Source organism: Phycomyces blakesleeanus, assembly GCF_001638985.1.
Source record: "Phycomyces blakesleeanus NRRL 1555(-) unplaced genomic scaffold PHYBLscaffold_13, whole genome shotgun sequence".
In the NCBI taxonomy this organism is placed as follows: domain Eukaryota; kingdom Fungi; phylum Mucoromycota; class Mucoromycetes; order Mucorales; family Phycomycetaceae; genus Phycomyces; species Phycomyces blakesleeanus.
In genome coordinates, this window is record NW_017265146.1 from 947931 (window position 1) to 963250 (window position 15320).

Sequence of the window (15320 nt, forward strand, 5' to 3'; positions counted from 1 at the left end):
TAATCTGTACTTGCTTTGAAAATTCTTTAAGAATTCACATATATTATCATTACTGCCTTCTTCTTCGTCTTGCGTGTCTTCCTCATCTTGAAATCGCTCCTATTTAAGAAAATTAAGTTTAATCCTTTTTTTTTTGGCTTTTAGCTTATAGATACCGGTTCATTATTATTAATATAGAAACTTTGAACAAAATCCTAATTCAAATTATAGTTAGAAAAGAGTCAGTATATAGCACACCTTTATAACTTACTTGATCCACTTCAAAATTATCTTGGAATATATCATTCACTTTTTTTCTAAAGCTTTTTGCACCCTGTCCTGATAGTATGGCTCCTGTAATTTTTCCCTCTTGTATTGCATATTCTTCTTCTTTTTTCAAAGTTGCCAGTCTTTCTTGCTTAATATAGTCATTAAAAAAGTCTTTTTTGATGGCGGAGTTGTTGTATCTTTCAAGAGTAGCTTGAGCATATGCAGTACTAGTATAAGAGCATTGGTAAGAATACCTTTTTTTAGTGCGATGATCTATAAGTGCAATCGTATGATCCAAGTAGTAATCATTCTTGAACCAAAACACCAATCAATTTCTGGCCATTCCTAGAACCTGTCGTAAGAGATCATTGGGTTGTCCAACCTGGTGGAATGAGCTTCGAAGCCTTTATAAGGAATTTTTAGTGCAAAAATCCATGTACTAATGACAACTGGCAACATTCCAAGAACATTGGGGTCGTGGGATGAAAGGCTGCACAAAGAAAATCCAACCGTTCCAATACAAAGAGCAACTCCAGCAGTTCATTTATACAGGATTTTTAAGACCCGAATATAAGTTTGGATTCTATTCTGAATAAGGAATTGAAACAAAGAAAACCTGAAAGCAACACCAGCAGCTTTCTTTTTTCTTTTCTTTTTTCCTCCTCTTCTTATAGGATTTGAGAAATACAGTTAATAGTTTCCTCAGGCCACCATAATTCCTAGTGTCTAGCTAATTTTTATGAACGTATTTTTTAAAATTAGACTGTCAAGCTCTTTATAAAGTCTCTAACAGGAGAAGAAGAAGAAGGGGAAGAAGAAGAAGAAAAGTTGCACAAATTAAAAGCATAAGAACTGTTACTGTTGTCCAGATAAATTTGTTAGAGAGGGCAGACAAAATACTACTTATCCATTCAAGCGTCTATTTTTCTTTGCTTCTAATGTATACTCTATAAATTCGAATATGATGGGGCTATGTACTGTCTGTCAGAGTCTTGTTTTACTTTTAATGACTTGGCAAAGGTTAATGAGGCGGAGAGTAAAAAAAAAAAGAATAGGAACTTTTTTTTGCTTTCCAAAAAGAGAAAGACGTGTAACCAAGGACTAGGATTGTAAGTCGTATTTTCCACTGTCACATTTTTCTTTATTTTTTCCTTTCCGATTAATGCTTTAAGTACAAACTTTTGACCATCTGTCAACTACTCATTCTACATTATGGCTATTGAAAAGAAACGCCCCAGAGGACTCAAGGGAAGTGCCGCCCAAAAGGCCGCCAAGAAAACAAAAACCGAGGAAACCCCCGAATCTAGCGTTCCTGAGAATGCCCAGACAGTTGTACTTGGCAAGGTGGTTGAAGAAGGTGACGAGGTTGGAGAGGCTGCTGCACTTTACGAGAGTGCCATTGAAAAGATGGGTAAGCTTAGCCGATATAATATTTGTATGAGAAGGAGGGAATGGAGAAGTACTTTATACTAACGGTATAGTATATTATAGAAAACTCCCCCTCTGAAGCACGCGCTTTGTTGCGTGGTACTATCCACGAGTCAGACCGTATTCTGCGCAATTGGGACGCTACAAAGACAATGCCTCTGGAGTTTTACTTCACCTATGGATCTGCTTTGTTTGAACTCGGCCGATTGACTGAAGACGAAGAATTTGACCCTTATTTGGAGGCAGCCGAGGAGCGCCTTGAGGATGGCTTGGCTCATTATGAAACTCTCGAAAACAAGGATGATTCGACTGCTATGATGAACTGTATCAAGGTGTCTTTGGCTAAAGTGTGGCTTTCAAAGGTAAATTAGGTTTCTTTTTTCTTTATTTTAGGTTATTCTTTATGTTGGTTTGTTGGTATATAATATAAATATTCTGCTGATTTTAATCCACCCCTTTATTATTAATTATAAGGCCGCAAGTGAGGTAGACCAAGGATCTGATGTGATCCCCGAATTGGCTAAACGTGCATTGGAGACTTTGGAAGAGGTGGTACCATTAGCCTCTTTGTCCAATGCAACCAAGGTTGAGTTAGCTTCGATTGTCCAGAATCACGGTGATCTGTACACTGAGTGGGATTCTCGTACAAAGTTCACCAACTGGGCTGAAAAGCTTTTGGAAGAAGTTCTTGCAGGTATATAAAATTATGTTAATCGATATTTTAGTGATATGATGCTGATATGGCTTTGATAGATTCTCCCAGTCATTCCAAGGCGTTATCTGAGATTGGTTTGTGCAAGCTTTCTCTTGCAAACTACTGGTTAGATCAAGTCAACGAAGATAATGATGACGAGGAAGAAGAAGAAGAAGAAAAGTCCGAAAGAACAGAAGAAGAGAATAAGGCTTTTGAAGCGTTTGGTGAATGTAAGTTGAGTCCTTTTTTGATAGTATTATTATTTTTATCATTGATTTGATTTGATTTGATTTGATTTGCATTACTGATTCAATAACATACCATATAGCCAAGAAATACCTTGAAAAAGCACACGCTAACCTCAAGATGATGGAACAATTGGAGCCCCATCACTCAACCGATCTCGCTGAAGCTTGTTTGAATCAGGCCAATTTGATGCTCGAAGAAAAGGAGCGTACAGACCTCTACAAGCAGGCTATTGAATATATTCGGGAAGCAAAGGAAGTAGCTTCTAAATCAGATCAGGACTATGAGTTACCTGATGCTTTGGAGAGCTTCCTTGAAGAATGGGAAGAGTAAAATAAAACAAAACAAAAAAACGTTACTCTAAACCTGTGCTTTTATCACACAGACGATCGTATACTATATTTTTGCTTCTTCTCTAGCGTTCCCAAACAGGAGTAAATAACTATTTTTAAGGAAATGAAAAATTGTATAAATTAAGAACACACACACACGCACACACACACGTATTTGTTATATATTTTATTTTATTTTATTTTATTTTTGTGCGTGTTCTCGTGCTTGCTCAACCAATATATAAAAGCAAAAAAAAAAATAATCAAATTATTGTCTTCTATCTTTATTCACTTTTAAATACTTCTTATGAGTGAAGAAAGAGACCCTCTCCTCACACCGGATAGGGATGACGATGATATCTCACCATCCGATCGCAGACAACAATCTGGCAATCGCAATGGTGGATTAGGAAATGGTCGATTCTCTTTTCTCGAAAAAACTTTGTTCTTTTTGACCGTATCTCTGTTTTTTATCCTTTGCGTCTTTGCTGGCCTTTATGCTAGAAGAGTATATGATGAGCCCAACGAAAAGCCAACCCCAGTACACCCTCCAAAGCCTCCTCATGACAACACCCCCGAAGTAAGTTTCAGTATATTAGCAAGTCTATATATATATAACGCGCTTTCATATAACAAAAAAAAGCAGGGGGTGGAGAAGGGGAAGGGGAAGGGGGAGAGTAGTGGAAAAATAAGTCTTATTTTTTCAATGATAACCGTGCGTTCATATTGATCCAATTCTTTCTTTTCAGCCACGGTGTTTGACCTCCCAATGTGTACTGGTTGCGTCAGATATCCTCAAGGTAAAGGAGAGTGCTTTACTCTCATAAGTATAATACACAAAATTGATTCACAGGCTTAATTTTGGTGTAACAATATAGGACGTTGACTTGACCTTAAACCCCTGTGATGACTTTTATGAATACACGTGTAAGCTTTGTTAACTTGCCGTACCTTTTTCTTTCTTTTCTTTTTTACCAACACGCATTTACTTCTCTTTTTTTTTAGGTAGTAATTGGATGAAAAACAATCCTATTCCTGAAGGCCAATCATCCAAAAGTTACTTTGAAAGCTTATCCAAGAACAATAAGGAAGTCTTGCATTCTATCTTAACCCAAGACTTTGAAGAATTCTACAACAACACCCACAATGGCAAACAAGACAGTGAGTTGCCTGACCCAGAAAAGTTAATTGACAAGCAAAACTTTGAAAAAGTCAAGACCTTTTTTGATTCCTGCATGAACGAGGTTGCGATTGATGGAAGAAGCACAGAACCTGTCTATCCTATTCTCCGCCAGATCCGCGATGGATACCCTGCTGATGTGGTGAATCCCAAGGGAAACTCAAAATCGAGTGCACTGGTTGACACCTCTCGACTTACAAACATCTTGGCTCTTTTGTCGAAGCACAGTATTGGCGCTCTCTTTGAATTGGTTACGATTCCTGTAAGTTCCACTCTTTTTTCTTTTTCTTTATTTCCTGTGAATAAAATGTTTCAATTATAGACAATCTCACTATAACATATATGTATTTTCAACTTTTTTGCAATACGTTTATGTATTATAGGACCCTAAAGATCCTCTCAAGAGCTCACTTGAAATGTACCAATCCGGGCTTACTTTGCCCTCTAAAGAGTATTATACGCAACCTGAATTGGTTCAGAATTTGTTTGATGTTGTAGCAGAAACCATGGAGGCTGTATTTAGCAAGAATGCCTCCGAATTCGGGTGGAACCGTTGGAGCGCAAATACCACAGCTCGTCTTGTAGTAGATTTCGAAAAACGTCTTGCTGAGATCAGTGACTACAGGGAATACTTTTATGACACCGAGGCGACCTACAATCCTCTCACTCTTTCGCAACTGTTCAACATCTCATCCTCGATTGACTGGGGACTGTACATCTCCCAAATGTTGCCAGTAACTGCCTCTCAGCCAGACTTCATCCTTGTAACATCGCCCGAGTACATCTCCAAAGTATCTAGTGAAGTTCTTGGCAAGAGTACAAACCGCGCTATTCAGTCCTTTTTGATGTGGCAAGCCATCAAGTCATACGCACCTGCTCTGGGCGAGGAAATACGGAAGCCGCTTCACAAATTCAATGCCAAGCTGAGTGGCACAAATCCCAAGGTCACAAAGCCTCGCTGGGAAATTTGTCTCTCTCAGGTCGATGACTCGACTGGATTCCTTGCCGGTCGATACTTTGCACTATCAAAGTTTCAGGGTGACTCTAAAAAGAGAGCTGATGAGATTGTTGAGTCTATCAAAGAGGCTTTTGTTAACCGATTGCCTGAATTGGCTTGGATCGATGATGCTACTCGTGAACGTGCGGAAGAAAAGGTATATATCTATATGTGTTTGAGTACAAGACAAGAAGACACGATAAAGTCTTGATGGTTGATGGGTATACGTTACTTATTTATCTTATTTCGTTTTATCTTTCTCTCTATAAATATGTTTATCTTCTTTTAGGTTGCAAAGTTGATTCGCAAGATTGGTTATCCTACCGAGATTCCAAATGCTATGTCTCCCGTATCATTGTCTGACTATTATTCGGATTTAAAGATCCAGTCAAAGAACTTTTATGAAAACTTTGAAAACAGTAAAAAATGGGCTTCAAAGGCCATCTGGAAAGAAGTCGGAAAACCACCAAACAAGGCAGTTTGGGAAATGAACATTCAAGTAGTCAATGCTTATTACAACCCCTCTTTCAATGAGGTAAGTTTTCAAGAGAGAAATATCTCAGCCGAGTTTGTTGACATATACGTAAAACACAGATTGTATTCCCTGCAGGAATCCTACAAAACCCATTCTTCCGTAATGAGCATCCTGAATATCTCAACTATGGTGGTATTGGTGCTGTTGTTGGTCACGAACTTTCCGTAAGTACTTTTTATTATCATTATTAAAAAGACATTTTAATAATGTTTTGATTCCTTCGTTCTTCTTCTTTATAGCATGGATTTGATAATATGGGTCGTCATTATGACCCTGATGGTCGCCTAGTGGAATGGTGGACAAACCAGACTTCTGCTTCTTTTGATGAAAAAACCAAATGTTTTGTGGATCAGTACTCCAACTTCACTGTCGAAGGCGGCGATGGCAAGCAAATTCATCTCAACGGAAAGCTCACCTTGGGCGAGAACTTGGCTGATAACGGTGGACTTGGCCAGTCCTATCTGGCATGGAAAAAGCGCTATGAGAGTGACAAGGACAGCAAGGTTTACAACAATGTTCTCTTGCCAGGCCTTGATAATTTGACTCGCGATCAGTTATTCTTTGTGAACTTTGGCCGTATTTGGTGCTCAAAACGAACCAAAGAGTTGTCTAAGCAACTGGTAAGTACAAACATGGAATAAGCATAAATAAAGCCATATAGAACTAATTCAACAAATATCTACTCGATTTTTTTTCTCTTTCTCGTTCTCTCTCTTTATTTTGCTACTGGAATACAGGTGTTTACCGATGAGCATTCTCCTGGTAGATGGCGTGTAAATGGAGCTGTGCAGAACTCTAAAAATTTTGCCGAAGTCTTCAAATGCCCTGCTGGTAGTCCTATGAACCCAGTAGATAAATGTGAAATGTGGTAATTAAATAACTCGATTGTTTTGCTGTTTTTTTTTCTTTAAAGAAACAACAACTATCAATAAATACATTTTTTGTACAACACCTCTATAATACTCAGTGTAATTTATATTTGACAATATATGAATACTATTTCTATGTGGTTTATCAAAGTTACATTATCATTTAAAGTATTTGTTGACAGTAAAGAGATTTGGTGGCAAACTTTGCGTAAAACTTAGTAATAACAAAGGGAATGTCACGTTGAGGTACCTTTGAAACAAGGTACACACATCCTGCATAGTCAAACAACGCAAACAGACCCTTCCTGGTAGTCATGTACTATTTGAAACTTTCACTGAATAACAATAATAATGTGGACCTCGACCTTTTACATATGGATATAAATATCTTATCCTTATTTGACAATTTTCTCCTTAAGACCATTATTATAAAAGCATAGTAAAAATGGCAATATATAGCCCTTTAATAAAGCTAAAAATAATATATATATATATATATATATATATATATCTAATTAAAGTCTTTAATATTGTGCAGTATCACAACATGCTCTATCTATCCGGGCTATGCAAATTAATACAGATAAACAATATTATACATAAATTTTGTTTAGCCTGGATCCTTATTTTACTTTTTATAGGCAGTAGTGTTTATTTATATTGTAAGTATATATATATATTGAAGTTTATATAGGCTTTCTTGTATTGTACACCCAAGATATATCCGACAATTTAGTAACTAATTCAACTTTATTCATTTCAAGCTATCGTGCCCTTCTTTCAACAAGACAATATGTTGGCTGGTTTAGCTCAGGGTCAGTATCTCTTTGTAATTTACTTTTGAAGGAAGATAGCTTATAAGATTAAAGCAGCTGTGGTAGACTTAAAAGATCTATACAAGTCGTAGGCTTGATATCCTTCCCAAAGATAAATAATTTTTAAGTTTTGTTTCCTACTTAAAATATTGTCTTTTTCCTATATTAGGTTCACTCAGAACGCCAATGAATATTTATATAAACACAAATGCATGTCTATAATAAATTAACTTGTTAAAATATATCATTTGGACTCCACTACTTGCAGCTTCTTTTTAATAGACCCAATTTGGGCCTGTACGGATCGTTTAAGAAACATTTGGCTCATGGCTGTTATGCTCTCAATAGAGGTAATAAGGTCTCCTTCGACCAAACAGTGAGCATATTTTGTTGTTAGGACTAGCAGCAGCTGCATGCTAGCTTTGTCTTTTGGATTCGCTTGTACTGTTAGACGTATTGATTGTATCAGATCACGGGCCAGAGTCGCATCGAGGGACAGAAGCGGCACAGTGGTCAACAGTGCACTAGCAATATTAAGAACTGGATCTGCCCAAGGCAAGGCCACAAGTGTTCCAGGTGATTGTGTTGTTGGATCAAGAATAGTTCTTAAGAGCATGATGCGAATCGATGGTACCAGTGAAGCTGTAATGAGTTTGTGGATTACTTCGGTCTGTGGTTGACCTAGTAGTAAAGAAAATATTGGTTATATATATATATATAAAGCAAATAACCTTACCAAGTGATGGCTGTTTAAGTAGAGGTAGGACAATAGCATCCAGGACCACCTTTCCCACACTTTGACCTAAATTAGACAATGGAGTTGCAATTAACCGGGACATGGATGTCTTTAACGAGGATATCTAATTAATAGATTTAATCAATATCCACGTTAACCAAATGCTTCTGGTTTTTTTTAAATATGTACAGTTGCATGAACAGTATATAATAATAAAAAGAAGGAATTTTACTTACCCGTAAATATACGGAGGATCTGATGAGAAATGTTGCACATGAATAAGAAATGTCTGGCGTATTCTGGACAGTTCCCAATAAATCTGCCAGTACATCTTCAGGCCAATCTCCAAAAGAGATGTGTTTACACACCACTTTTAACTAAGAAAATAGAATAATCAATGATATACCATACCGTTTATATACCGTACACACACAAGAATAAGATTTCAAGTTGGAATATGAAGATAAAGATAGAGAGAGAGAGAGAATTTCATGTTCTGTTGGCATATTTACTTCATCAAGATTTAATCCAACCAAAGAGGATAGGACACTAGATCTGTTAAATAGATGTGCAATTTGTGAATCTTGTACAGTGAGTTTTTCCAAGGAATCAAGCAAGTCACTCCAGCGGCTCAGAATGGCATCTTCATCAGGTCCTTCTTCGTGTGTAGCTATGTTTTTTTTAAATGGTTTTAAATATATATTACTTTAGCAAATGTCTCTCTTGTTTATTATTGTTGCTATTGCTATTACTACTTATATATATTTATTGAGTGCTTCACCTGTGTGGGTATTGTTTTGACTCATTGAAACATTCTGCTTAAACAGTCGTCGCCTTTTTCCTAACCGAGGCCGAATAGCTTCTATAGGGCCGTGGTGTAGCCACCCAAAATAGAGATAAGAGTGAAGGGTATTATCAATTATATACATGTATCTATCTACGTACGTACGTATGCATGTAAATACAAATTATTACTATTGTTGTTATTATTATAGAAATAAAGGATATTATTATGGGTTCAAGTAATGTATTTGAAGGATCTTTCACTGGAATGATTACTAGTTTGAATAACATCGATGAGATTCAGTAATCTGGAATCGACATGTTCATTTTCATTTTTCTTCTTCGTCTTCTTCTCTTCTTCTTATGTACCAGGTGCTTTATGAGACCTTCCCGGCTCTAATGCTTCTCTCATTCTTTGTGAGAACTCGAACCCATTCCCAGTCAAAAGTTGACTTAAAATCTTCGCCTTTGCATCAATGACATTTGACATGATCAACAAACTCTTGTGTGTTTGAACACCGATAGAACCTTTATATATTTTTAATTTTCTTTTTTTTTAAAAAAAAAAAAGAATAAGGGTGATGTATGTGTGTATATACAAGTTTGCACTCTAAATATACAATACACATACACTTCTTTACAGAAATAAAAGTTCAACGCAAAAAAGAAAAGAATTTTTTGATAATAATAATAATAATACTAATAATTTATTTCTATATATCTGGTAATGTCAAATCACCCTTTTCCCAATATGCTTCAAACTTTTGACGGACATCAATAATGCCTTTGGACAAAGTATATTTTTCAAACCATTCTGGATGGTCTTTGAGGCGATGTTGTATCCACCGCCAATAGTAGTAAGCCTTTGGATATGTATATTTTGGGGCTGCATCAGGATTTTCTAGTACAGATTTGGTGACCTCTCGGTAGTCGCGAAAGACAAGGTATGGTTCACTTTTGACTTTGAACAGAAAATCCTGGTCTTGGCGTTGGCAGCGAACCACTATGCCTTCTACTTCTCGACCATCCATTTTGCCTGTGAGTTGTACTTTGCTAGCCAGCTCCTTAACTTGAGCAATCGTGTCAAGGGTCGTAAAGCTGACCGGCCACAACCCAAACGTGGTTGCAATCTGGTGTACGAGTTGACTTGGCAAGGTGTGAAGTTGGGCTGTGTTGTAATTCGCGCCGTGCAAGTAAAGACCTCTTTTGTGAGGAGGGTATTCTAAGATGTGTTCCTCAAAATCATCATCACATAACTTGATAAAAGAAAAAAGAAAAACGTAATTGTTTTTTTTAAAAAATAAGTAAATTAACATACACAAACACATACGCACATATATATTTACCTCTGCAACTAGTGTGATTGAATTGGACCAAAGCCAAGAAGCAAGATCTTCTTCTGATGCCTGAGCAGATTGAAGATGCTTTTGCAACCATCGATATCCTACACCCCCATGAGACTGAGGGTTGTCCTTTGGTTCTGGAATCGAGTGTTTTGAGGTGACAATTACTGTTTGGGATGACAGGGCAGCAATAAAGATAATGCATCCATTTTCCTTGGTTGTAATCTCATATGGACCCTGTGTCTCTTTTTCTAATGCAGTCCACTATACAAACAGAATAAACACATTTTGTTATCAATATCTATAATCATAATTATAATAAAACCAGTAACAATTGATAATTAGGCAATTGAATGTTCAATAGCTTTTATTTTTTCTTTCAAGTAAATTAAAAAGCCAGAGTCCTTCTTGCTTACTTGAGTGTACTTTGTCTCGTTTACATTGAAAAACTTGTCATATCCTCGGGCAACGATGCAATGACGCTCATCCCGTTTCAGAGTAAACAGACCTCGGGCCATGATAGGAAAGCTTCCTTGATTGCGTTTGTACACACTTTCGCGTACTGTCCAACTTGTCCAGGTGTCGTTTTGTAAAGTGAATGGGCGATTTCGCAACTCTTTTGGTTTGGCAGCGAGATGTGCACACAATCGCTCAATCACGTCATGATCCTTTTCAAATTGTATAGTAGAACTTGAATCTGGAAGCTCGATTGTTGAATTTACCATTGAGATTCGGAGAGAAAAATAAATAATAATAATATCCAAGAAAAAAAAACAAGACAGAAAATACAGTGATGCTGAACAAAAAGGCACAGACAACCAAAGAAAAAAATATATGTATATATGCATTATGTGTGTGTGTGTGTGTGTGTGTGTGTGTACAAGTTCATGTTATAAAATTTATATATATGATTTCTCTCTCTTTCTCTCAATATTTTTTCTTTCTTGTTCTTCTTTCACATACACCCATGTATGTAAAGAGGTATATAAATGCGTGTGTGCCTGTATACACTTGATTACATTAAATAATTACACTAACAAAGGTTATAATATTGGTATTATGAAACATATGTGAAAAATAAAGAAGAAGAAAAACAATATGAATCACTTTCTTCGTCTTATTTTTATTATTATTATTATAATCATCAAAAGCATAATCATCACGCTATTTTCTTTTTTTTTTATCAGCAAGTTTATTCTTGGCTGTGGTGAGTAATATTTACTGTGCTTACCGGTGATATCCAGGAAACAAAAAGAGAGGTAGGAAGAATGAAAGGAAGAAAGGAAAAAGAGACAAAAGAAAGAGGATATCAACCATTAGAATGATGGAGGCAACGGATATTTATTATCAGCATCACGACTTTTTGGTGTCTGGTTTATCTGAATTCGTATTAGAGGCATCGGTGAATTTTACTGGAGTATTAATAAATCGACCAAAAGGTTGAGATGGCTTGATTGGTGAAATATTGTGATTATCATTATCATTATCGTTGTTGTTGTGGTTGTGGCTGTGGCTGTTATTAGTTGCGCTGACGAGGTGATCTCCACCCGGTAAGGAGGAAAATCCAAAGTATGTACCCTGAAGTATCGCTGTGTAGCATGGCGGTGCTGCTCCCCAGGAATCGTCTGTCTCAAGTGCCGTTGGAGCTGGAGTGTATACTTGGGGTACCTTACCAGAAGGCTGGTAATCTTTGAGCAGATTTGGATTATCAAATACAGAATTGGGTGCCACATGTGTGCTTCCCATCTGTTGTGTTAATCTCTCCTCTGGGGTAGAGAATGAGAATGATTGAAATTTTTTTGCAATCTCGTCTGAAGGATCCATAAGCTCTAAATATCTTTATATATATATATATATATATATGGGTGTGTGTTATTTGTGGGCGTATCTACAGATATGAATGAATATATATATAAGGGAGCGAGGGAGAGATAAATAAAGGATGGACAATGGAAACTGTAAATGCTTGACTGCATATCACGTGAACACAATTATATAACAGACCTACAAAGAAAAAGAAAAGAAAATGAGGGGGGAAAGTACCGATTAAGGTGTCGTCATCCCTGAAGGAGAAAAATATGAATTGATTTTGTAGTGATTTTTTCTATAAAAAAAAATTTAAAAAAAAATAGAAAGAATAAGGATAGAACTCTAATATCAATGTATATATATATATTTCTCTTTGATGTATAGGTGGTCACCTGAATTTAACATTCCCACACACACATACACATAAAGAATAAATATATAAAGGGGAAGAATGATAGAAATCTTCTTTGGGTAAACTGACACACTCTGCTGGATCGATTTTGTCAAGGCTCTAATCAGCATTGTGTCCTTTTCCTTTTTATTTATTCTTTATTCTTTTTGGCTACTGTAAATTTCTGAAAGGGTAATTTAGACAAGCGATGAAGCTTATTTTTGATTCTGGTTACTGGTAGAGTCCTTTGAGATCTATATCAAATACTTTAAGTATCAAATAGATTCTATACTCTTTGTAAATTGCATACTGTATAATGTATATTTTTTACCGTGTACCGTGTACTGTGTACTGTGTATGTATTATTTGGTGCATACTACAAAAGAAGAAGAAAAAACTTAACCCTGTCGCACACAACGATTAGGAGCGGAGTCTGCAAATTAAGATTGAAACAAGCTCAATGAATTGGCTGTACAGAATTCGATTATTTTTTGAAAAAGGTTATATACTTGGATATTAATTCCCAGATATATTATATATATATATATTCCTTTAATAAACCAAAAAAAAAAGGGTCCCTATTTCGCTCACTATAACATACACTTCTTTGTTGTCCTTTATTATTGTTTTTAGTAGATCAACAATCAAAGACTAGTAATCAAAAGCTAAAGTAAGGATAAGTTTAATTGGCTTCTGTTTTTGTTTCTTTTGGAAGTTTATACTATTTTTTCTCTCTTTATAATAAATCAGTAATTAATTGAGTTTCTGGTTACAAGCATTTGTCGAAACTTTAATCATTCAATTCTATTATTCTATTATTCTATATTTCTTTTTGATACATAACTCAGTGTGAGAATCCAAACCACAGATACAAACGTATATATCAATAAGGCACATAACAAGAAAAGAAAGAAAGACAAAGATAATGGCTTTTTAATTAATCATTGGAAACACAATGATACTTTGTAAGAGGATCTTGGTAGTTTGATACAGCAAAGTTCCAATTGAAGGTATTCCATACACATACAGATATAATGAGCGTTCTTGGAAAGAAGGTTAATGATTAACTGGAAGTATCAAATATTCTATCCAATGATTTTGTGCTGATTTATAGAGATAACATTTTCCATCAACCAGAATCCAAACCTTACAGACCGCACCATTTATTCGCTATAATAATGTAACCATTTTTTGAAAGGGGAATTTAAACTATTTTCATTCTTATTCTTCATAATTCAAAAACAAAGATGAAAAGGCACTAGCATCAATAGCTTACCTGATCATCACAATCACAATCATTATTATTATAATAATAATAATAATAACAAATCTTGATGGCCGCAGTGACACCTTTGGCGTTTGTTCAAAATCCAAATATTTTACATAGTTCCTCTGTTCAAAGGAAATGCACCATGGTTTACTCGTGCAACAAAAAAGCTTTTTTTTTATTTCCTTTTTTTTCCCCTCTCTCTCTTTTTTTTTCTTTCTTTCTTTCTGTCTCCCTCTTTTTATTTATTTATTTATTTATTTATTTATTTTTCTCTGCTGTTATTTCTCGCTTGTATCTCACGCTCGTTGTGGCTCTTTTTTTCCCTGCTTTTCTTACCTTATTTTGTTTATTCTTCTTGGGTCATCTTTCGATTTTAACTTCATCTTGACTAGTGCGTTCATCGACACAATCTCACCAACAATCACAACTCTTGTTTCAATCATCTGTTTCAATAATATTTCTAAAACAAGAAGCGAGAAAGAAAGAACAACGAAACACTCAGGCTACCTACACCTTCACCTTCACCTACACCTTATACATACACTAAAAAGGGCATCCTGAAAAGAAACTTTTTTATAAAAATTCAAAAAAGAAAATAACAGAAGAAGAAAAGAAAACAAAAACACAAAAGGTGGTCATTCTACATGAAGACACCCTGGACTGTCCAACTCTCGATTCCTTCCCTCTTGACTTTCCATTCGTTCGCCATCCAAACCTGACTTGTATCATTACTGCTTTTCATCCTCCCATTGACCTTTTTATACATATATACATACGCACACACACAAAACACAAAACACACTTAGATATATAGATACATATATATATATATATATATTTATATTTATAGATACCTCTTTTTTTCTATATTCCTTATCTTTACATTTCTTTAAGCTTGTTCGAACAAGACAAGTCAAAACAAAAATCAAACAACCAAAAAGTACCTGTTTTTATTATTATACATAGTACAATTTCTGTACATTTTTCATCCACATAAACTCCCAAAGAGACATTATTGTGAGTAGCATTGCATTGTCTTTTCTTTAAATATATATACATATTATGAATGCTTATTTGTCCATTATAGTACAATGTCTTTGATTGCCACTGATCTCTGTACCGAATCATGGATGCAGAAAGGGGCAAGTCCGTCGGCTGAACGCAGTACCTCGTTCCAACCCTCAAAACACATGTCAGAGCGATTGCATCGACGTACCAGCGCTCTACAGACAACAGATGCAGGTGGTTATGCGAGATCCACAGCCAGCAGTCGGTCTCGGATCGAAGGCATGAGCCAGACAGGAATCTACGAAGCATTCGAAGGTGCAGACAAAGTCCTTTCGCCTCCACCTTCTCACAATCATCCTCCCGCTTCAGTTCCTCTTTCTTCTGCTGCCCCTTCCACTCTTCAGACAGCCACAAATCCAAAACGAATTCCTCCATCAAATCGCAAAATGTCTACTGTCGATCCTCCGATGAACAGGCGCAAGAGTGTAGCCGCTCCTCTCTCCTCAGTCAACCGGGCAGATAGACGACGATCCCGCGCGTGGATGGAAGATCCATTGTCGGAAGCCAAGACGACGAACACGAACACGAATACGAACACGAATACGAATACGAACAATGTTAATGTTAATAACAAT

At 36.1% G+C, this 15320-nt stretch overlaps 5 protein-coding genes across 5 annotated transcripts; 2 read left to right on the plus strand and 3 right to left on the minus strand.

Moving 5' to 3' along the window:
- Nucleotides 1–1461: 1461 nt before the first annotated feature.
- Nucleotides 1462–2974, plus strand: PHYBLDRAFT_181868 (hypothetical protein; the record flags this gene model as incomplete). Its single annotated transcript, XM_018438535.1, has 5 exons — nucleotides 1462–1660; nucleotides 1741–2039; nucleotides 2152–2371; nucleotides 2431–2601; nucleotides 2700–2974. 5 exons carry the CDS (start codon nucleotides 1462–1464, stop codon nucleotides 2948–2950), a joined length of 1140 nt encoding a protein of 379 aa, XP_018290576.1. The 3' UTR covers nucleotides 2951–2974.
- A 216-nt stretch (nucleotides 2975–3190) lies between these two features.
- On the plus strand, nucleotides 3191–6684 carry PHYBLDRAFT_125559 (hypothetical protein). The gene is made up of 9 exons (XM_018429050.1): nucleotides 3191–3529; nucleotides 3699–3749; nucleotides 3828–3876; nucleotides 3955–4391; nucleotides 4513–5283; nucleotides 5416–5661; nucleotides 5721–5825; nucleotides 5901–6281; nucleotides 6399–6684. Exons 1-9 carry the CDS (start codon nucleotides 3257–3259, stop codon nucleotides 6531–6533), a joined length of 2448 nt encoding a protein of 815 aa, XP_018290577.1. The 5' UTR covers nucleotides 3191–3256; the 3' UTR covers nucleotides 6534–6684.
- A 905-nt stretch (nucleotides 6685–7589) lies between these two features.
- Nucleotides 7590–9354, minus strand: PHYBLDRAFT_65422 (hypothetical protein; the record flags this gene model as incomplete). Its single annotated transcript, XM_018441457.1, has 6 exons — nucleotides 7590–8026; nucleotides 8082–8205; nucleotides 8318–8458; nucleotides 8594–8751; nucleotides 8863–9018; nucleotides 9234–9354. 6 exons carry the CDS (start codon nucleotides 9352–9354, stop codon nucleotides 7590–7592), a joined length of 1137 nt encoding a protein of 378 aa, XP_018290578.1.
- A 190-nt stretch (nucleotides 9355–9544) lies between these two features.
- PHYBLDRAFT_78069 (hypothetical protein) lies at nucleotides 9545–11007 on the minus strand. Its single transcript, XM_018443328.1, has 3 exons — nucleotides 10624–11007; nucleotides 10211–10471; nucleotides 9545–10120 (listed from the first exon to the last, which is right to left on the minus strand). The coding sequence occupies exons 1-3, from the start codon at nucleotides 10930–10932 to the stop codon at nucleotides 9578–9580; spliced, it is 1113 nt and encodes a 370-aa protein (XP_018290579.1). The 5' UTR covers nucleotides 10933–11007; the 3' UTR covers nucleotides 9545–9577.
- A 553-nt stretch (nucleotides 11008–11560) lies between these two features.
- On the minus strand, nucleotides 11561–14120 carry PHYBLDRAFT_65420 (hypothetical protein; the record flags this gene model as incomplete). The annotated part of the gene is made up of 2 exons (XM_018441456.1): nucleotides 11561–12044; nucleotides 14014–14120. 2 exons carry the CDS (start codon nucleotides 14118–14120, stop codon nucleotides 11561–11563), a joined length of 591 nt encoding a protein of 196 aa, XP_018290580.1.
- Nucleotides 14121–15320: the final 1200 nt, after the last annotated feature.

Bases quoted from the DNA above. Each gene is read 5' to 3' on its own strand.
- PHYBLDRAFT_125559 (XM_018429050.1), top strand. From the start codon at position 3,257: ATGAGTGAAGAAAGAGACCCTCTCCTCACACCGGATAGGGATGACGAT. The intron at 5,284-5,415 runs GTATATATCTAT...ATCTTCTTTTAG, and splicing joins GTGAACGTGCGGAAGAAAAG to GTTGCAAAGTTGATTCGCAA. The intron at 5,826-5,900 runs GTAAGTACTTTT...TCTTCTTTATAG, and splicing joins TTGTTGGTCACGAACTTTCC to CATGGATTTGATAATATGGG.
- PHYBLDRAFT_78069 (XM_018443328.1), bottom strand. From the start codon at position 10,932: ATGGTAAATTCAACAATCGAGCTTCCAGATTCAAGTTCTACTATACAA. The intron at 10,472-10,623 runs GTAAGCAAGAAG...CTGTTTGTATAG, and splicing joins ACGAGACAAAGTACACTCAA to TGGACTGCATTAGAAAAAGA. The intron at 10,121-10,210 runs GTAAATATATAT...TCTTTTATCAAG, and splicing joins CAATCACACTAGTTGCAGAG to TTATGTGATGATGATTTTGA.